We start from the raw sequence: 18,873 nt of genomic DNA, 5'->3' as shown, positions 1-18,873 counted from the left end.
ACCATCTACTTTGGGAAGAAGGGAGAGGGTGCAAATTGGACCCAGCCCTTCATTTTACTGCTGGGGAAACAGAGGCCCAGAGGGGCAGTGACTCGCCCAGTCACCCGGAGTCCTGCTCTCCACTCTGCATCCTCGGCTCCTTTTTGGCCCCTTGCTGGAGGGAGAGCCTCTTCCCCCCTCCTCCCACCCATCTGGGGACTCGGTTTGCCTGGGCCGCTGCCGGCACTGCATGCAGGATAGCCCGTCACAACCCACCCCAGCTGTGGTCCCTCCAGATGCACCATCAAAACCCAGAACAGGGGACTTCCCTGGCGGTCCAGTGGTTAAGACTCCATGCTTCCACTGCAGTGGATGGGGGCTTGATCCCTGGTCAGGGAACTAAGATCTCATATGCCGCACTGCACGGCTGAAAAAAAACAAAAACAAAACCCAGAATGGGCCTTCCGTGGGTGATGGCAGAGTGAGCGCGTGTACTTCCCCTCCGGGGAGATCATGACACCAAGAACAAAGGAGAAAGGCGTATAAACTCTCCACAATGAAGGGGATGGGACAGGGGGTCACCTGCAGTCAAGAATCATCAACACATGAATGGAAGACAAGCAGAGTCAAGTCTTCGCTCAAATGTCACCTTCGCAGTGGGACCGACCCTAGTCTCCTTACTCAAAACTGCAGCACCCCACAGACCTAGTTTTATTATTTTCCATAACATTTTTTAATCTATTTTATTTATTTATTTATTTTCGCGGTACGCGGGCCTCTCACTGTTGTGGCCTCTCCCGTTGCGGAGCACAGGCTCCGGACGTGCAGGCTCAGAGGCCATGGCTCACGGGCCCAGCCGCTCCGCGGCATGTGGGACTTTCCCGGACCGGGGCACGAACCCGTGTCCCCTGCATCGGCAGGCGGACTCTCAACCACTGCGCCACCAGGGAAGCCCCTTCCATAACATTTATTGTGCTTTTAACATATGTCTTTTACTTGCTTATCATATTTACTGTCTGTCCCATTAGCACAGGGATTTTGTCTGTTTTATCCACTACTCGGTCTCAGAGCCTAGCATAGTGCCTGGCACATAGCAGGTGCTCAACAAATACTGAATGAATGAATGAATCAGTCAAAGGCAGAGTTGTGACTGATAAAGAAGTGGGCAGAGGGGAGGGAGGGGACTGAAACCAGGAGGGACCCACTTGCCCTTGGACTTGGAAATGGCCCAGAATGGGACATGAAAGTGAAAATAGGGGCCTCCTTGAAGTCTGTGAATGGAGCAAGGGACACCCCCCTCCCCCCCACCCTGCTGCTCACACTGTAGGGCAGCTGGGGATCTTCCTTCATCTATAGTGGCAACAGGCGTGAGGGGTTTCCTCCTAAAAAGTGATGTTCCCAGAAAAGAAATTTTGCATTCTGCCATTTTGTGGGTCTCTCAGCATCATGCTGGCTGCCCATCCCGAAGCAAACCCCATCCCTAGAAAGAACTGTCAAGGGGGAGGGCTTTGAGGCTGGACGGCCTGAGTTGGGAAGCCAGCAGACCCACTTACTAGCTTCCAACCTGCAGAAATTATTTTACTTCCTGTGCCTTGGTTTCCTCATACATGAAATGGGTATATTAATTGGACATACTTAGGGCTGTTGTGAGACCAAGAGTTAATATGTGTGAAGTGTGGAGAGCAGCGTGGCACATTGCAAGTGCTCTGAAAATGTTGTCACTTTATCATCATCTTTGTGGCCAAGTCCCCCCCACCCCAGCAAGCTTTTGTTGATCTCAACCTTAAACGTGGATAGACAGCGAGCTACAGAAATCTGGAGACCCAGATGAACCAGCAGGAAACGGAGATGTTGGGCTGCTGCTGCCACCTGCTGGTGACCACTGGAACTTGGCTGAGGAGCCGGCTGAAGGCGGTGCCCTCCCCGCGCTGCGGTCCAGGGGCTCCACTAGCATCTGCCTGCGCTGTCAGGTGGCTTCACAACTGTCACAGAAACTCCATGCGGTGGGAATGTGGCGATGAGGACACAAGGTGAACGGGTAGGTTCTTTTTGTAAATTGAAGTATAGCTGGTTTACAATACTGTGTTAGTTTCAAGTGTATAGCCTAGTGATTCGTTTTTTGGGGTTTTTGCGTGTCTTTTTTTTTCTTTCCATATTCCATATAGGTCATTATAAGACATTGAGTATAATTCCCTGTGCTACACAGTAAATCCTTGCTGCTTACCTGTCTTACGTATAGTTGTTTGTATCTGTTAATCCTAACCTCCCAGTTTGTCCCTCCCCCTCTCCTTCTCCCCTTTGGTAACCAGTATGTTCTTTTTAATTAATTAATTAATAATTATTTTTAGTAGGTTCTTTTTAAAATTCAACAAGGGCTGAATTCTACTCCTTGGGTGGGTGGACCCGCATTGGGCAGTGGGCAGTGTGGGCAGTGAGACCACACTAAGCAGGGAGATCACATGTGTGTGCGCACACACACATGTACATGTACACACATACTTCACACACACAACACATATATGCACGTGCACATCTGGAAAGTTCCCGGCATAAGTGGGTCAAGGGCCCAAGGGAAGGATGGGTGGTCAGATAGTCAGAGGACAGAGCTCACTCAGCCCAGGGTCCTGGGTGGCCTTGGGCGAAAGGAGGCTGCGAGGGAAGGGAGGGGACGTGGGAGGAGGCTGGCAGCAGCAGCAGACTGAACGAGATCTGATTGAGCTCCAGGAGGAAGGGAGGCGGATCCTGAGAAGGCAGCCAGGAGGATGCTCAGTGGGGGAAACCAGGAAGCAATTTCAGTGAAGAGGGAATAAAATCAGGACCTCAGTGCCAGGACTCCCACCATAGAGATTACGTAGCGTGTAGCTCTCTACGTGCGGATACAGATGTGCCAGGGACACTGCAGGGTGAACAGCAGGAGCGGTGTCACTATGTAAAGTGTCATCACAGGGCAGCGTAAAAGGTATGTAAATGAAGAGAAAAGGCCTGCAGGAGAAAGCAGCCTGGAGGCTTAAATCATATCTGTAATGTTTTAAGTGTTTAAAGAGAATGGATTGACTCATGGTTTATGTAAGTAAAAAGGAGTAATGAAACCGAGCAGGACCCTGTGGGGCTCCTGGGCACGGAAGCTTTTCTATCCCCTGCTTTCTTTTTCTTTTTTCTTTATTTTTTTGGCTGCGCCCCGCGGCATGTGGGATCTTAGTTCCCCGACCAGGGATTGAACACGCACCCCCTGCAGGGGAAGGATGGAGTCTTAACCACTGGACCACCAGGGAAGTCCCCTGTCCCCCGTTTCTTGTAGGGAACAGACTCCAGCCTCCATGACCTTCCCTGAGTTCCAAAGGGCAGATTGGAACAGTCACTAATCCGGGAAGGAAAGGGATGCAAAGACAAGGGAGGGGCAGCCACGAAACAATAGTGCAGCCTGGGGGCAGGGTCCGGGTTCCACCTCAGGGGATACACATATCAGTGTCTTTAAGCTATTTATTATAGAATTAAAACCCAACAAATGGAAGATGTCAGCATTTTTCATACCAGAGAAGCTCATCAACAAGATTACCTGAGACCAGATCAGAGGAGTGCAAGCCCTGCACACACCCTAATCTTAACAGCAACCCCACCCTTGAAACATTGATAAAACTCATCAAATCCTCCCGGGTTGGGACATGATACAGTTTTTCAGGGCAGGAGCCTGCTGTGTCCCCCTTTGCCTGGCAAAGCAATAAAGCTATTCTTTTCTGCTTCCCCCAAATCTCTGTTTCCGAGATTCAATTTGGCGCCTGTGCACAGAGGCTTGAGATTTCAGCATCAAGAGCTGACCCCCACATCCCTATGTCCCATCTCCCATACACATGCCCAAACTGCCCCTCAACTGGGGAAACAAGAAAGGAAACAGACTTGGCTGAGCTGGGCTTGCCCTTGGCGCTCTTCAACTCCTCTGGCCCTCCTGTGAGGGGGATATTCCATCCCCATTTCTCAGATGAGAAAACCAAGGCCCTGAGACCCGAACATCAAGAATGGATCCCAGGGCTTCCCTGGTGGCGCAGTGGCTGAGGGTCTGCCTGCCGCCTGTCGAAGCAGGGGACGCGGGTTCGTGCCCCGGTCTGGGAGGATCCCACGTGTCACGGGGCGGCTGGGCCCCTGAGCCATGGCCGTTGAGCCTGCGCTACGCAATGGGAGAGGCCACAACAGTGAGAGGCCCACATAGCGGGAAAAAAAAAAAAAAAAAAAGAATGGATCCTCAAAACAGAGTCCTACTACAAAGCATAGGGAACCCTAGCCAATCTCCTGGGATAAACTTTAACGGAAAAAATATAAGAAAAAGAATGTCTCTATGTGTGTAACTGAGACACTTTGCTGTACAGCAGAGATCGGCACAGCACTGTCAATCAGCTATCCTTCAATTAAAAAACCAACCTTACCTTGCTCCTGCCACACAACGTACTCCCACACAATCGGCACGTGTTTACAAAGCAGATCACATCCACTATTCTACCTGATCTCAGAACATCCCCCCAGATGCTAGTTTTCCACACTTGAGTAAAAATGATGCTAAGACTTGGCCAGGTCTTGGCTGTGCTAGGGGGGTTCACCCTCAAGACCCTAGACCTCATGCCCCGCTCCCCTGCCCACCGCCCCGTCACTCTGGAGTCTGGCCCGGGGACCAGGCGCCTGGCAGAGGGAGGATGGAAACACAGGGCCGCTAGCTGGGCCAGGTCAGGAGCTGCAGGCTGTGAGAGAGACGAGCTGCAATGGGCCTGAGACCGGGCCTGGGGGTGCAGCGGCGGTGACTAGGGGGGCAGGTCCCGTACGTGTGACCGTCACAGGCAGTGTTACCAGGTTTCTCATCTTTCAAGAGAAGACAGAGATCTGGATTTTTAAAAAATGGGAAATCTCCAATTTTAAAAAAACGTTGGGAACTAAAAAAACAACAGAAAAAGAAGTGTGCGCTAAAGAGAACAGCCACGGGCCAAATCCACGCCCCAGGCCTGAGACCTCTGCGGCCTGCTGGCATCGTGGGCCACGACTGGCCGGCAGGCCTGCCCTGGATTGGGTGCTGCCGGACGCCTGTCTAGGGACAGGCACGGGCCCAGCTGAGCGGGAGGACGGGCTTCCAAGGCAGCCGCAGGCGGTCAGGCTGTGCCCAGCACCCCGACTCTTCGGTTTTACAGGCAACATCTCATTCCCGGCTGTTCCGAGGTTGAAAAACAAGGAGCCCCCAGGGGATCAAAGATTCTTTAGATAACACACACAACAAATTGCATTTTACTTCGCTTTAATTAAAAAATATATAAATACATGCCAGGGGATTTTTTTTTCTTAATAACAGGTTGAAAGAACAAAACAAACCCCAAACCTGCCGGGACTCCCCGTTCCTAGGTGGCAGGAGGCCTGCAGGTGGGTCGCAGGCTCAGCCCCAGCCCAGGGGTCAGGGGTGCTGCCTGGAGAGGAGCAAGTCTATGCCGGGCCCTCGGCAGTGGGGCACCCAGCCCTGCTCTGTGACACGGCCCCAAGAGGCCCTGCCCCTCAGGCCACAAGGGCTTTCCAGGGAGCAGGGAGAGTCCTCCGCGGCGGGGTGGCTGGAATCTGGAACGCGAGGTCTGCGTGGATGGGGCAGACCCCCACGGCCCCCAGATCCTGACCCCTCAGTGGCCAGTGGATGTCCGTACAGAAGGCTCGGGGCCTGGGCAGCCTCGCCTCGGAAGCCCTTGGAGGACGCTCCCCACAACCCAGGTTCCAGAGAGATCGGGAACACGAGGAGGAGAGCAGGCGGGACCAGTGTCTCCAAGCTCTCCCCCAGGCCCCGGGCTGACGAAGCACAGTCCTCGGGGCAGTCCCGGAAGGGCCTGGGAGCAGGCGGGCGGGCAGCCTTCCTTCCAGAGTTCCAGGCCAGGAACTACAGGCGGGGCCGCAGGCTGGGCACACAGTGTCCCCGTGCAGCGGGTGGGACGCAGGGCCCCCCCGTGCCCTGACCTCCCCAGGCTGCACCGCACACGTGGGACCCCCAGGAGAGAACATCCTCTCCTCAGGGCCGGCGCTGGGACAGGAGGCTCAGAAGTGGACCCACTTGTTCCAGTTGGCCTCGTGGGGGAAGGCGCGGCCCAGGCGGAGCGTGCAGTCCAGCGTGGGCTCGTAGAAGACCATGCGGCTCCCGCCCGGGCTGGGGGGCGTCTCTGCCTCTCCGCCCGCCGGCTTAGAGAAGAGCGAGACGGCCGGGAGCTTTCTCAGCTGGCGCTTCTGAACGCAGCCGAGGGATTCCAGGCCCTGCAGATGACACAGACAGACCGGTTCACAGGGGCATTCGAGGACCACGTCCTCTGTGCCCGGAGCTGCTCCCAGAACAAACACCTGAACCTGGTCTTGAGAGATGAGTAGGGATTGACCAGGGGGGTTTAGGCAAAAACCCAGGGCAAGAGAGAGAAGCGCGTGACCAGCATCTGTACAGCGGCCCTGTGTTGAGCAGGGGTTGCAGGCCAGCTTCCAGATGGGGTTCTGTTTGGCCCAGACCTGCTGTAAAGCGCGGGGAATTTCACACTGAACTTCCCGTTTCCACTTCTGTGGAAAAGCTGGAGGCCCAGGGCACACAGGGCCGGAGCGCACGGCGGCCATCAGGCTGGGCGGCCATCAGGCTGAGCGGCCCTCAGGAGGCCGCGAGCACGTCTCCAGCTATCCTGCCACCCACGGGGGCTTGTCACTCACTACTCACCTGTCCCTGTGGGCCTGTGAGCCTGAGCCCTGGTCTAGAGAAAGGGTCAGAGGCAAGACCCCGGGAACGCCAACATGTAGGCCTGGGCAGCAGCTCGGGGCTGGGAAAGGGTGCTGTGAGGGACGGCCTGGGGACAGGAACCCAGGGCAGGGGTGGGGGATGTGGGAGGCTGGGCGCCAGCAGCGCTAAAGGGCACAGAGGCCAGAGGCAGGAGGACAGAAGCGGGCGTGGGGCTCGGCCAGCGCCGCGGCCTCAGAGGGCAGTGGGGCTGACGGGGCGTGGGGAGTAAGCAGTGCGGGGGACACCTGGGGCCCGAGGCTCTTCTGAGGAGCCTGGCTGTCTGCCAGGAGGCCAGTGCACCCCCGCGGGCCAAGCCTGTACGTGGCGGCCACACCCTCGAGCTCAGCCAATGCGCCCACCAACCCTGGCCCTCTGAGACTCAAGCCCAGACCCAGGAAGAGGGAGCTGCAGTGGGGGACGGGGACCCAGTCACACCTGGAGCAGCTCGAGCACGGCGAGGGGCTGCAGGACGCCCTCGTAGTGCTGCAGCAGGCAGCTCTCGGGCACGCCGGGCCTGGTCATGATGTGGTGCAGCATGCCCTCCATCATGCCCTTGATCACAGGCGTGTTCAGGCGGCCGTCCACGATGCGCCACGGGCGCCCGATGAAGCGGATGCGCTCACAGTCCCTGCGGGGTGGGCACACCGGTGTCAGGCTCGCACGGTCCCAGCTCCGGGGATGGGACACCAAGGCTCAGCGAGGTCCGGCGCCTGGCCTGGGGCTCAGGGCTGGGGCCCGTCTCCCTCTTGCTCTTCCACCTCCCCCTCCCCCATCTGGACAGACGGGGTCCCAGCCCCACTGCCCACGAGCGCCGGACCCACATCACCACACACTGGCGGGGGCAGGGGGATGGGGGCGGGGGAAGTGCTAGGACCTCTGGATTTACCAGCTCCATCTGGGACCCGGGCCACTGGCTGCCTCGCCTTCTGACCAAGTTCTCAGGTCTGTACTCAAAAGTTCTACTTCTGTGCTGTATAAGGGGGTTCCAGACACACTTTCCTTAGAAGGTTTCTGCTAAAAGCTTAACCAGTGACTGGTCTGACACACAGGGTCCCGGCGTGAGACAAGCCCCAGGGTAGCTGGACACTTGGCTCTGACCGCGTGACTGGGCCCTGGCGGGGGGCGACATCTAAGCTGGGAGAGCACGGCCCCGCCAACCTGAGGGTGATGTACACACTGGGGCAGGCGCCCCCTCGCCAGAAAGGCTTTTGTGACACCCACTGCTCCCGACGGGCCGGGCGCTCCAGCAGTCAGCATGCTGGCCCTCGTCCACCACATGCAAGGAGCACCTGCCTGGCCCCCCAGGGAGCGGGACCAACAGTCCCTCCCATGTCCCGGACCCCTGTGCCACACAGATCTCTGTGAAAGGCCTTCACGTAATAACTGATCTTGGACCCTGGGGACAACCCCCAAGGCCCTCACCGCTCCCCCCGGCCCAGGCCACCTGAGTCCGAAGCACACCCACCTTTCCCACGCTGCCTGGGAGAGGCCCCCGGCCGCAGAACCGTCCGCCAAACCTGTCAAGAGAGAAAGGGTGTGGGAGACTGAAGAAGGTGAGGCCCACCTCTCCCTCCCTCATTCATCCCGCAAGTCCTTCTGGGTCTGGGGATAAAGCAGTGAACAAAGCAACAGCAATCCCGCTCCTCAGAGCCTTCACCCTGGGGCGGCGTGGCGTGGCGGGCAAAGCCTGCGTGCCCAGGACGACACGGGACAGGTGGCAGGGTGCAAGTGTGCAGCCGTGCTCAGGGCACGAGGACGCCCCGCCCCGGGGAGCGGCGAGCGCCGAAAGCCCTGACTGCAGAGCTGGGGGTGTGAAACCCTTGGGCAAAGACATCCCAGAGGATTATAGCATGGGAGAGGAAAACGGGGCACCTGCCAGGCCCCTGGGGAGGCCAGAGCCCTCCCCTTTCTGCTTCCTGACAGGGATGCTTCAGGAAACACCTCTTTCCAGAACCAAGAGCGCCCTGTCCTCATGATTCACAGGTCGTTTAGGAGCATCTGAGGCCTCTGCCCTCTAGTGGAGATACGAGTGTCAATAGGCAAGAGCTTCCCCCTCGAAGCTGAGGCCGTGAAAAGCTGACGTAAAGGCCCCTTCTGTGGCTGCAGCAGGTTCCTGGCCCATCGGGCCCCGTGATAGAGAATGGGCGGGTGGGGGAAGGTGGTGTGGGGGACAGGGTTTGGTACCTCTGGGGTCTTCAGGGCCCTCCGGAAGCTGGGCCTGACAGCTCAGCTGCTCTCGGCCTGGGGAGCTGGGTACCCCGACACCCTCTTGGTCCTCTGGCCTGCCTTCCGATGCTCTGGGGGAAGGCTCCCTCACGCCTGTGTCCTCAGGAGCTGTGGGCAGGGCGGGCACCTGGGTTTCTGGTTCTTCTGCTCCGGGCCCCAGGCTGGGGGCCAAACGCACGTCCTGGAGTGTGGGCCTCTTTGTGGGGGGCTCCGGGGCACTCTCGGGGCTGGCGCCCCCGCCCTGGCTGTCCACATCTGCACCGGCCCAGCTGGCACGCCTCTTGGCGCTCAGGGGGCCCTGAGAAGGTGATGCCTGCCTCTCAGAGGGGCTGTCCTCGCTGGAAGGCCCCTCGGGGGGTCTGGCCTGGGGATCTTCTCTTTGAGGGTCAGCGCCCTCCTCTTTGTCTTTCAGCCGCACCGAGTGCAGGAGCCAGGGCTCGGCAGAGGCCATGGACACCAGGCGAGCGGTGTTGCCGCCGACTTCCAGCACCTGCTGCTGCTCTAAGAGGTCCTAGGAAAAGCAGGAGACACACGGCGTCTGTAGGGATCCCCAGGGTCATCGGGGTCCCCTTCCCCTGCCTGAGGTGTTTAAGCGTTCTGAGCAGCGGCCAGCCCAGCTCCTTCAGGACAGGTGGCTCCGCCTGCGCCCTCAAAGCTGATGTGACCTTCCAAGTCTCCTTCTGCCTGGCCAGCTCCTCCTAGACTTAACACCCCAAGGGTTACCAAGTTCTTCTGCAAAAGCCATAATTATTCCCAAGTGAAGGACAGTGACTCCTTCCCTCGTTCACCACGCCCTCTTCCCACGTCCTTGTTCTTATCTATGAGCTGCACCAACTCTGGGCAGCACACGGGGATTCACCAACATCTTTTTCTTTTTTATTAAAAAACCCACAAGTCAAGATTCAAGGAGTTTGCCCCTGTTCACAGCCTGGACGCAGGACTCACGCCCACATCACGCGGGTCTGGGGAGGGTTAGCTGCGCACGCGCCACTAGGGCCCCGTGCTGGACACCAGGGAACAGAGGGAGCTGCCGGCCCCTCGCCTCTCGGCAGCCAGTGGGATCCGCTGCCTGGGCTCCAGCACTGGGGCCTGGGGAAAATCCTCACCCTCCCTCCCAGGGCCCCAGAGGCACCATGAGTTTTAAGAACAATCCAACACCAAGTGAAAGGTACTCAACAGCCCTCTTGTATTTCCTGTATGGGTAAGAACTCCTTTGATAATGACAAGTATCGACTTCCACCCCCTCCCCGCTGCCCCAAGAACACACAGCAAGGCAGGCACCTCGCAACATCAGTAACACACAACATCGATGACAACTGACACGCGGGAGGGCAAGCCAGGTCCCGGGGCACTTGATCTAAAAGGTCCAACTCTTCTCACATTCTTCGGGTTCAAGGGTCACTGATGAAAATGGGTCCGGGTAGGGAAAGCTGTAACCAAGCAGGACCCTACGGGGCCTTTGTGGGGCAGGCCTTTCCCCCACATCCTCTGCTTTAGCTCCTCTCTGAAGTACCCAGGTAACAGTATCTGGTGCACTTTCCTGAGTTGTTTTACAGAGGCGAACCACACACCCCACCCCCACCCCATCAAATGGAAGAAATTTAAATTTGCAGTCCCCAGACCTACTGGCACCTAAGGACTGACAATGTTAACTAACCCCTGGGACACCCCCCTGTTCCCTCACCATCAGCCAATCAGAGAACTGTACACGAGCTGATCACGAACCCTGAGACCCCTCTCCCTCCCCTGGCCTTTAAAAGTGCTTTGCTAAAACCTTTCAGAGAGCTCGGGGCTTGCTGGGGCATGAGCCACCTGTCTCCTTGCAGGGCCCTGCAGTAAACCTTTCTCCCCTCCAAACTCCGACGTTTCGGCTTGTCGGGCCTCATTGCGCGTCAGGCACGTGGACTTGCGCTAACAAAGTGGTGAGTACTGTGGAGCAGGTGCAGGGTACCTGGAGACAGCAGAGAGCTGGGGAGGACAAGGCCCATGGCTTGGGGGGGGCTCCGGCCAGCTGTGCTGAAGAAGCAGGGCCCAGAGTGGCCAGACCTTCTAACGTTCAGGAGAAGCTGGCAATATTTCAGGCAAGATCTCCTGTCTTCAATGTTGACAACGAATCCAGCTTTTGAAAAAATTCCACTACGTGCCCCAAGCCAAGCCCACCCGCAGCGTGCGTCTGGCCCGTGAGTTGCTACTTCTGGTCTGGCTACCACAGGCTGCCTGAGAGCACTGCTCACCTGGACGTAGTCTGCGAAGGTCCGGGAGCGCTCCCCATCTGTCCTCGCCAAGGCGGAGAACCTTCGGCGCAACTCCTCCCTGTCCACCCCGAAGCAGCCGGCCGCTGCGATGGCCCCCTGGACTTCCAGGGCGGCGGCCACGTCTCTGGGTTTGTACCCAGACAGCGCCAGCTGGTGGGCGAACTCTTCCAAGCTGCAGGTGTCCTCCTGCCTGTTTATCAGCCTGGTGAATGTGTCAGGGAGGCAGGAGGTTCCCACCATCAGCTCTTCCAGAGAAGTGACTGTGGAGACCAGGAGGACCAGAATCAGCCCTGAGAAGCCCCTCCCCCACCAGACCAGTGTACAGGCGATGCCGAGGCAGGTCATGCTCCCACACCGACTCACTGCTCCCCAGATGTCCAGGGGTTGCCTTCTGGGTGGACACGGTCGGGCCCCTGGCAGTCGGGCGCCTGATACATGCCGCCCTGGGCCCTTGACTGCAGCCCACGCAATCCCCAGAGCCAGTATGATTCTCTCGTTCAAGACTCACAGGGAAGGGCTCAAAGGCGGGGCTGGGGTCTGAGAGCCAGAACCCTAGAGCTCTGGAGGGAGCGGGGTGGCCCTCCACTCAGGCTGCCCGGGCCCCACCCTTCCTGATGCTCCCATGTCCACGGCTCGCAGACCCCGTGAGATACGCCGGGACCCCTCCATGAGTCCCGACTTTTGTTCACACCAGCCACGGCTGGTTTCTGGTGCTTCCTGTACAAGGTGTCTCTGCTCAGACCACAGACCACAGGCCATCACATTTTTGCCTGGGCCAAGCTCCTGACACAGCACAGAATACTGACTGTGGTTGTGAAGGTAAACACCTCAACACGTGAAAATAAAGGCAAGTCAGACAGAGCAGGAAAGGGGTAGGAAAGGGGAAGAGAAGTGCAGGGACGAGGCCCTAATATTCTCGTTTTACGTGGAGGGAGGAGAGACTGCCAGAAATTAAGGGTGCAGGGAATGGAGGTTTAAGCAAGTCATTATCGTCTCAAAGGCAATCAACAGAAAGAACTCAGAAAAGTGTAAAAATTGGAAGTAAAGGAGATGAGATGATGAATATAAGCAGAATACTCGTCTTTCACAGCAAGAGGTCGAAAGACAACACTCAGGCAAAGAGACCATGGTGAGCGCTACCCACACGGTGGGCACAGCCCGGGCTCCCTGAGCGGGCCACTCAGGACTCGCGCCCTCTGCGCCGGCGGCTGCGGACAGCAGGGCTTTTCCTTTGCTTTCCGCTTTGGCTCAGTCAGTGGTGGCTGCCGCACGTGGCCTTGGGAGCCTGGCCGTGAGCCCCAGGTCTGGGCCGCGAGGCAGCTGGGGGGGCACTCACCAGCGGCTCCGAGCCCGGTGGGCTTCGGGGTGCAGCGCAGCCGGAGCTTGACCCGGCAGGAGTTCACCACGATGCTGTCGCTGGGGTTGAGGTTGCGGTTGCTGACGATGCCGGGGGCGCAGCAGCCCTTCATCAGCAGGTAGTTGGTGTGGGAGGCCTGGCGGGCTTTCACCTCGATGCTCCGGCGCTTGGCCCCTGAGCCTTCGTCCAGGTCTTCCTCTTCATCCTCGTCCTCTTCCAAGGCGCCGTCCTTTCCCAGGCTAGGAGCAGAAAACGGACCTGGACGACGGAGCCCAGCCAAGCCTTCTGCTGGTCTGGCCGCCCCCTCAGAGAGCGGCGCTCCGACCACAGACAAAGCCCTGGCATCCGGCTGTGAGGTCAGGTCAGCACAGACTGCGCTCCAGATTCATCTCCCTCGTCCACCTTCCATACCCGCCCCCCACCCCACGTCCCTATACCTGTGTCTCTGCAAGGGCTGTCCCTTCGGCCTGGAAGCCCTTCCTAGTCTCTGTCCAAAAATGCCTGCTTTTCCATTAAGTCCCAATTCAGCTGTTACAGCCTCAAGGAACCTTTAACGACCCCCCTGCTCTGCCTACCCCACCCTCCGTGCCACACTGTTCTGGGTCCTTCTCTTTGGTGTGGCCCAGTCACCCCCTCCTCTGGCTCCCCCGGCGCCCAGAGGCACCAGCAGAAGGTGCTGCACTGGACACCGTACTGGAATCCCTGGTTCACAGATCCGTGAGGCCCCGACCCGGGAGCTCCCGGAAGGCACTGCCGATACCCACACAATGCCAAGCACAACGCAGAGAAACGCAGCACATGTTTGCTGAGAATAAAAACCAGATGACGGAGAAAATAAAATTGCAGATGCCACAGCCTGAGAGGAAATGATGGTTCCCAAAGCCCCCGACGGTGCTCAGACCAGCAGCCCAGCGGCTGCCCTGGCTCTTACCTCTTAATGACCTCGTTCTCCACCATTGAACTGTCCACGACAACGATCTGCTCTGGGATCCTGACGTCCATGGAAACAAGGCCCAAAGAGAAAAGGGTCAGGACGGCCACACAGTGTCCTCCAGGGCCGTCCAAAGAAAATGCCACCAGGTCGCTCGTGGAGTCGTTATTATCCTGGTCTTTGAAGGAAAAATTATCAGGCTGGTCCAACTTGCCAGCAGCCCGGATTCTGTCGAAGAACTGGAATGATTCTGTGCAGATGGTACTCGGAAATCGCCACGTGAAAATCCTACGCAGAAAGAGAAGGGAAGGGCCTTTCTGAGGACAGGGTGCTGGAGGCCTTGGTGCGGATGGGCTGCTGGAGGCCTCGGTGCGGACGGGCTGCTGGAGGCCTCGGTGCGGACGGGCTGCTGGAGACCTTGGTGCGGATGGGCTGAGGGCACTTCAAACCTCGCCGTCAACACTAAACACACCGGCTTCTCCCTGGAAGCCCTGTTTTCCATCTCAGATGAAGATGCTGCACCTTTTCATCTAACCCAACACCCTAGGCCTTGCGGTACCAAATTGGGGAAGACGAATGTGCGTTCTGTAATCATCTTTACACAAGGCAAGCCCTGAACCCCTACAGAGGAGAAGGGACATGCGTGTGTTCGATCTCACAGTCTCCACTCGGAGCCTGCAGTCAAGCCCTTGCCTCTGTCCAGACCCTGTAACAACCTCTTGCTGATGTGCCGCAAACTGGGTCTAAAAAGTACATGATGGGGTTTCCCTGGTGGCGCAGCGGTTAAGAATCCGCCTGCCAATGCAGGGGACACGGGTTCGAGCCCTGGTCCAGGAAGCTCCCACATGCCAAGGAGCAACTAAGCCCGTGTGCCACAACTACCAACTCTGCGCTCTAGAGCCCTCAAGCCACAACTACTGAGCCTGCGTGCCACAACTACTGAAACCCACGTGCCTAGAGCCCGTGCTCCCCAACAAGAGAAGCCACCGCAATGAGAAGCCCACACGCAGCAACAAAGACCCAACGCAGCCCAAAATAAATAAATAAATAAATTTATATATATATAAAAAGAGCAACTTAAAAAAACCCAAAAAGTACACGATGGCTTCCAAATGAAGTGTGTGAGCCTGTAAGGCAGGCGGCCTGGTACAGCTCGGAGCCGTGAAGATTAGGACCGAGGTTATGCCCAGCCGGGAGGGTGCACTTTTAGCTGGTCTAATTATTAGAAACTCCCCAATTTGATGGGAAAAAGGGAAACAAACTACCTACAAAATTGGTAAAATACCCCAACACAAAATACGGCAAGCATTAACCTTATTCCCATAGAAGGGGGGACAGACATTGATGAGAAACTTGGTCCCAGAGGCTGTGTCTCGCGAGGCCCAGGCCGCCCTGCTCTCTGATGAAGAGGGACGCCCATCACTTCCGCTCACCTGTGCTCCTCTCCGCAGACAGGCCCCGCCCTCCCCGTGCTCACCTGTGGTAGGTCTGGGACAACTGGTAGGACATGGGCGCGAAGGGCAGAGCACGGTTTTTCTTGGGGCCCAGCGTGTGGTTGACCCGGCGCCGGTTGACCAAGCTCCTCTTCTGGTACTCCACGAAGGCCTTCACCAGGATGTGGTCCTTGTACTCCCGGTAGAGGCGGAACGTCTGTAACACAGCAGGCCGTGCGTGAACAGGGCTCTCCAGCCGGCGGGGGCAAGACCCAGATGTGGACGCACAAAGCCACAGCTGATCATTGATGGAGGAAGCGGTTGGCGGTGGGGGAGAGCCCGGAGGAAGCCCGCATCCCGACGGTCGGCCTGCACCCACCTTCACGTCACCTCAGAGAGTACAGAGAACAGGCAACTGCAGGGAAAGGCGGATGCCTATTTCTCTGGCTGCAAAGACGCTGGGAGCTGACGCAGAATCATCTCTGATACCACTGTATCCCTTACCACGACCTAACCCATCAGCATGTCTGCTGGGCTCTACCCCCAAAATACGTTCCCAGACGCATCTGGTCTGCGCCATCTCCACTGCCACCATCTGGGCCACGCCACCATCGTTTCTCCCCGTGGCCCCCTGCCCCCAGCCCGGCCACTCCGCACAGCAGCCAAGTAGCCCTTCGATGCCTACATCAGACCACACGTTCCTTCCCTGCCTCGAAGCCCCGACGGCATCTGTCTGCAGGGGGAGCTCTCAGTCCTCACTAGGCTTGACGAGACCCCCGTGAGTAGGACCCGGTCCACCACCCTGGCCTTGACTCCTACAGTAAGTGCAGCCCTTGCTTACCACCCTCCAGCCTCACCCGCTTCCTTACGCTTCTTGAACAAGCCAAGGCACTGCCGCCTCGGGGCCTTTGCACTTCCCGCTCCCAGTTCTCGGACAGCACACTCCCCCAGTCTCTACGTGGCTGACTTCCTAACATTCAGCTCTCAGCTCACACACTTCCCCTCAAAGGCCAAATCCTCCTCCGTCCTGCTCCTCTGCAGTCAACTCAATTACATTAACCCATAGTAACTGTGTCTACCTGAAACGATCTCATTTGTTTATTCACTGTCACTCTCTTCCAGAAGAACACAGACCCGACTCGTACTGCTGCCCCCGCAGGCACCTGGCACCCAGCATGGGGCAAAACAGAGGGCGGTGTCGGGTCCTGGGTGCCGAGGCTCCCCCCGTGGGCCACGCCGCCATGGCTCCCTGGCTCGCAGATGTGGAGCCCGCCCAGAGGGGCAGCAACTCAGAGGACTGCGGGACCGGCAGTCCCGTCACTCCAGTTTTCCGAACAGCGCTGGTTCAGTCAATTGACAGCAAATGTCGACTACACACCAGCCTCCAGGAAAGTTCAAAGCACTGGCCAAGAAAACCTGCAGGCATGGTCTGAGAATCCTGGCTTAGCAAGTTCTCTGCTGCACTGACCCCGGGACCCGAGGGTGACAGGAGACTGAGGCTCACCGGCTTCCAGGGATCTTCCGAGGCCACACTGCTGGGAGGGGCGGGACCAGGGAGAGGACGAGGTCTCATCCTCGAGCCAGTGGCCAGGGGACTGGGAGTCAAGTGGTGGTCAGTTGGGGTGCTGGGGCAGCATGGGGGTGGCTCTCCCGGAGACAGAGTGGGGTCTGGGCACATACTGGGTCCTGTCAGTCCGAGGTGCGCACAGTGCCCTCGATTTCTCCAGGTACCAACTCTACGTCCGTCCTGGTGCACGGACTAGCAGGCTGATGGGGAAAGACTGAGCAGGGCGGAGGGAAGAAGCAGGACGCAGCCGTCAGGTCATCACTGCTTCCCCCCAAGCGGAAGTGGAAGCTGAATCCAGCTTCCTGTGAAACACCTGCACCTTCTGCTTGTCTCTTCCATGTGGAGACGAGGATAGGCACACTCCCCAGACGGCCGCTGGCGTGGAACAGGGGCGCACAGACCACACACAGTGAGTGGGGAGTGTGGCACAGTCCGTCAAGACTCCCAAGAGGCTGGGCTGTCACAGACACAGTGAACTACCGCCATCTGGGGTGCCTGTGACGTCCACCTTCCTGCAGCACACTTCCCGGAAGCTCGGGGCTGCAGGGAGCCTGGTAGGATCCCGGGTGACCTCTGACCTCATCCCTTTTCTTTTTTTGGGGGTGTGGGGGGTGGGCACGCCACGTGGCTTGTGAGATTTTAGTTTCCTGACCAGGGATGGAACCCGGGCCCTTGGTAGTGAAAGCGTGGACCCCTAACCACTGGACCACCAGGGAATTCCCCCGACTTCATCCCTAATGACCTCCCACTCCCTGCTGCCAGGGGGAGGGGGTCGCTGAAGAAGGGCCCTGTGTCCTCCTTGGGCTCAGGTGCTCTCTCTCACGTGACTTCCCACACCCTGGGTGGTCAGGGAGAGTGACAGCCCCTTGGCACCATCCCTACCACTCAGACCCAAACTGGAAATGGAGCTAGAGGAAGGAAACGTGAGGCCACGGCCCTGGCTGGGACACAGGGACCAGGCTCTTGCCATAACTTGGGGGCTGGGCTTTCTCGTGTGATGGGGGTTGGACCGACCCCCGAGGTCCTGCTAGCTCTAACCCCGGCTGGGCAGGAGAGCTCGTCAGCGTCCTGCCCCCTCCACTCCTGACTGCAGACTGTGGGGTGGTGCCCGGGGTCCACGTGCCACGAGAGCTCTCCAGTTGACTCGGAAGCATCCCCGCAAAGTTTGGGACAGCACCCATCTAGACAGATCAGTGGGATGAGAAATAACACCAGCCTTTCGTTTTCTTATTTTTTTCTCCCTCATGTCCCAAACTGGCTTGAAGAGCTGAGTTTTGGGTTTAGAGACTAAATACGAAAGTAGACAGGCTCCACTTGGAACACACTTTTGCAATCATTAGAAACAAGGGAAGCGCAGGCTCGGGGAGTGGGCCCCTCCGCTGGGGGCTTGCAGCCACACAGTCTCAGGTTAGACGGATGAGCTCTGGGATCTCGGGCATGGGCTTTTTATTCTCTGAACCTCAAGTTTTCACACCTGTAAAAGAGTACTTCCCACGCTTAGTGCGGGGCTGAATGAGATCCGCCTTTCTCTTTCATCCTCATTCGGCCACAATAAAGCAGCATTACAGTTCTAGTAAGTTCTCAGGAGATATATGACTCAACACCTGCAGAAAGGCAGCTTTCCCACTGGGCGATATCTGGCAATCAAAATACGTTGACAATTGTCCGTTATAATTGGAAAAGATATGCCGTGTAGTCCAATTACTTTCTCAGCTCTTTTGAGAGGTTCATTTCCTCTTCTGCCTAATTTTCTGCCTTCCACATTAGACTCAAAACCTCAGCGCTGGGAGGGATTTTGGAGGTCACCAGATCCTGTGCCCATACTTCAGAGATGAACAGGGGAGTTCCCTGGTGATCCAGGGGTTAGGACTCAGTACTCTCACTGCTGTGGCCTGGGTTCAATCCCTGGTTGGGGAACTGAGATCCCAAAAGCAGCGCGGTTCGGCCAAAAAAAAAAAAGAAGAAAAAAAAAGATGAACGGCGTGAGGGGTAGAGTCCCAGGGGCAATCAGGTCCTCTGAGGCCCTGCGGTGAAGTGAAGCGGTGGAAACCTCACACGGCCCGGCCTGGGAAGGGCCCGAGTTCCAGAGCACTGCTGTGAAGCCGCTGTTGCGCCCCCAACACCCACCTGGAATGACTGGTAGATCTCCATCTGGCTGTCCGAGAGGGCCAGCGTGCTCTGGATCAGGTTCTGGAGCACCAGGAAGTGGATGTCATCCACGCTGAAAGAGATGAGGCAACGGGGCCACGTGAGCCCGCAGGCCGCAGGGCACCACTCAGCTTGGGTAGGTTCGGTCTCAAAAAAGTTTTGAATCTCACAAAAGTGATACGAATGTCCAAACTAGTCATAAACCAAAACAAAA

The 18,873-nt window shown here is 57.6% G+C and overlaps 1 protein-coding gene across 3 annotated transcripts in view; it reads right to left on the bottom strand.

Moving 5' to 3' along the window:
* Positions 1-5,234: 5,234 nt before the first annotated feature.
* Positions 5,235-18,873, bottom strand: part of GTF3C1 (general transcription factor IIIC subunit 1) — a 72,761-nt gene continuing 59,122 nt past the window's right edge. For all 3 annotated transcript variants that reach the window (XM_073792181.1, XM_073792182.1, XM_033841075.2), the window contains 9 exons: positions 18,639-18,732; positions 14,989-15,161; positions 13,512-13,799; positions 12,560-12,819; positions 11,203-11,483; positions 8,927-9,479; positions 8,208-8,259; positions 7,178-7,370; positions 5,235-6,240 (listed from right to left, as the gene is read on the bottom strand). In XM_073792181.1, coding sequence (XP_073648282.1) covers positions 6,028-6,240; positions 7,178-7,370; positions 8,208-8,259; positions 8,927-9,479; positions 11,203-11,483; positions 12,560-12,819; positions 13,512-13,799; positions 14,989-15,161; positions 18,639-18,732 — 2,107 coding nt within the window. In that variant the 3' untranslated portion in view covers positions 5,235-6,027. The remainder of the gene's footprint in view (positions 6,241-7,177; positions 7,371-8,207; positions 8,260-8,926; positions 9,480-11,202; positions 11,484-12,559; positions 12,820-13,511; positions 13,800-14,988; positions 15,162-18,638; positions 18,733-18,873) is intronic.

This window comes from Tursiops truncatus, chromosome 15, assembly GCF_011762595.2.
Source record: "Tursiops truncatus isolate mTurTru1 chromosome 15, mTurTru1.mat.Y, whole genome shotgun sequence".
Taxonomy (NCBI): Eukaryota; Metazoa; Chordata; class Mammalia; order Artiodactyla; family Delphinidae; genus Tursiops; species Tursiops truncatus.
Note: the sequence above shows the minus strand (reverse complement) of the source record. Positions and strands in the feature narration are given on the sequence as shown.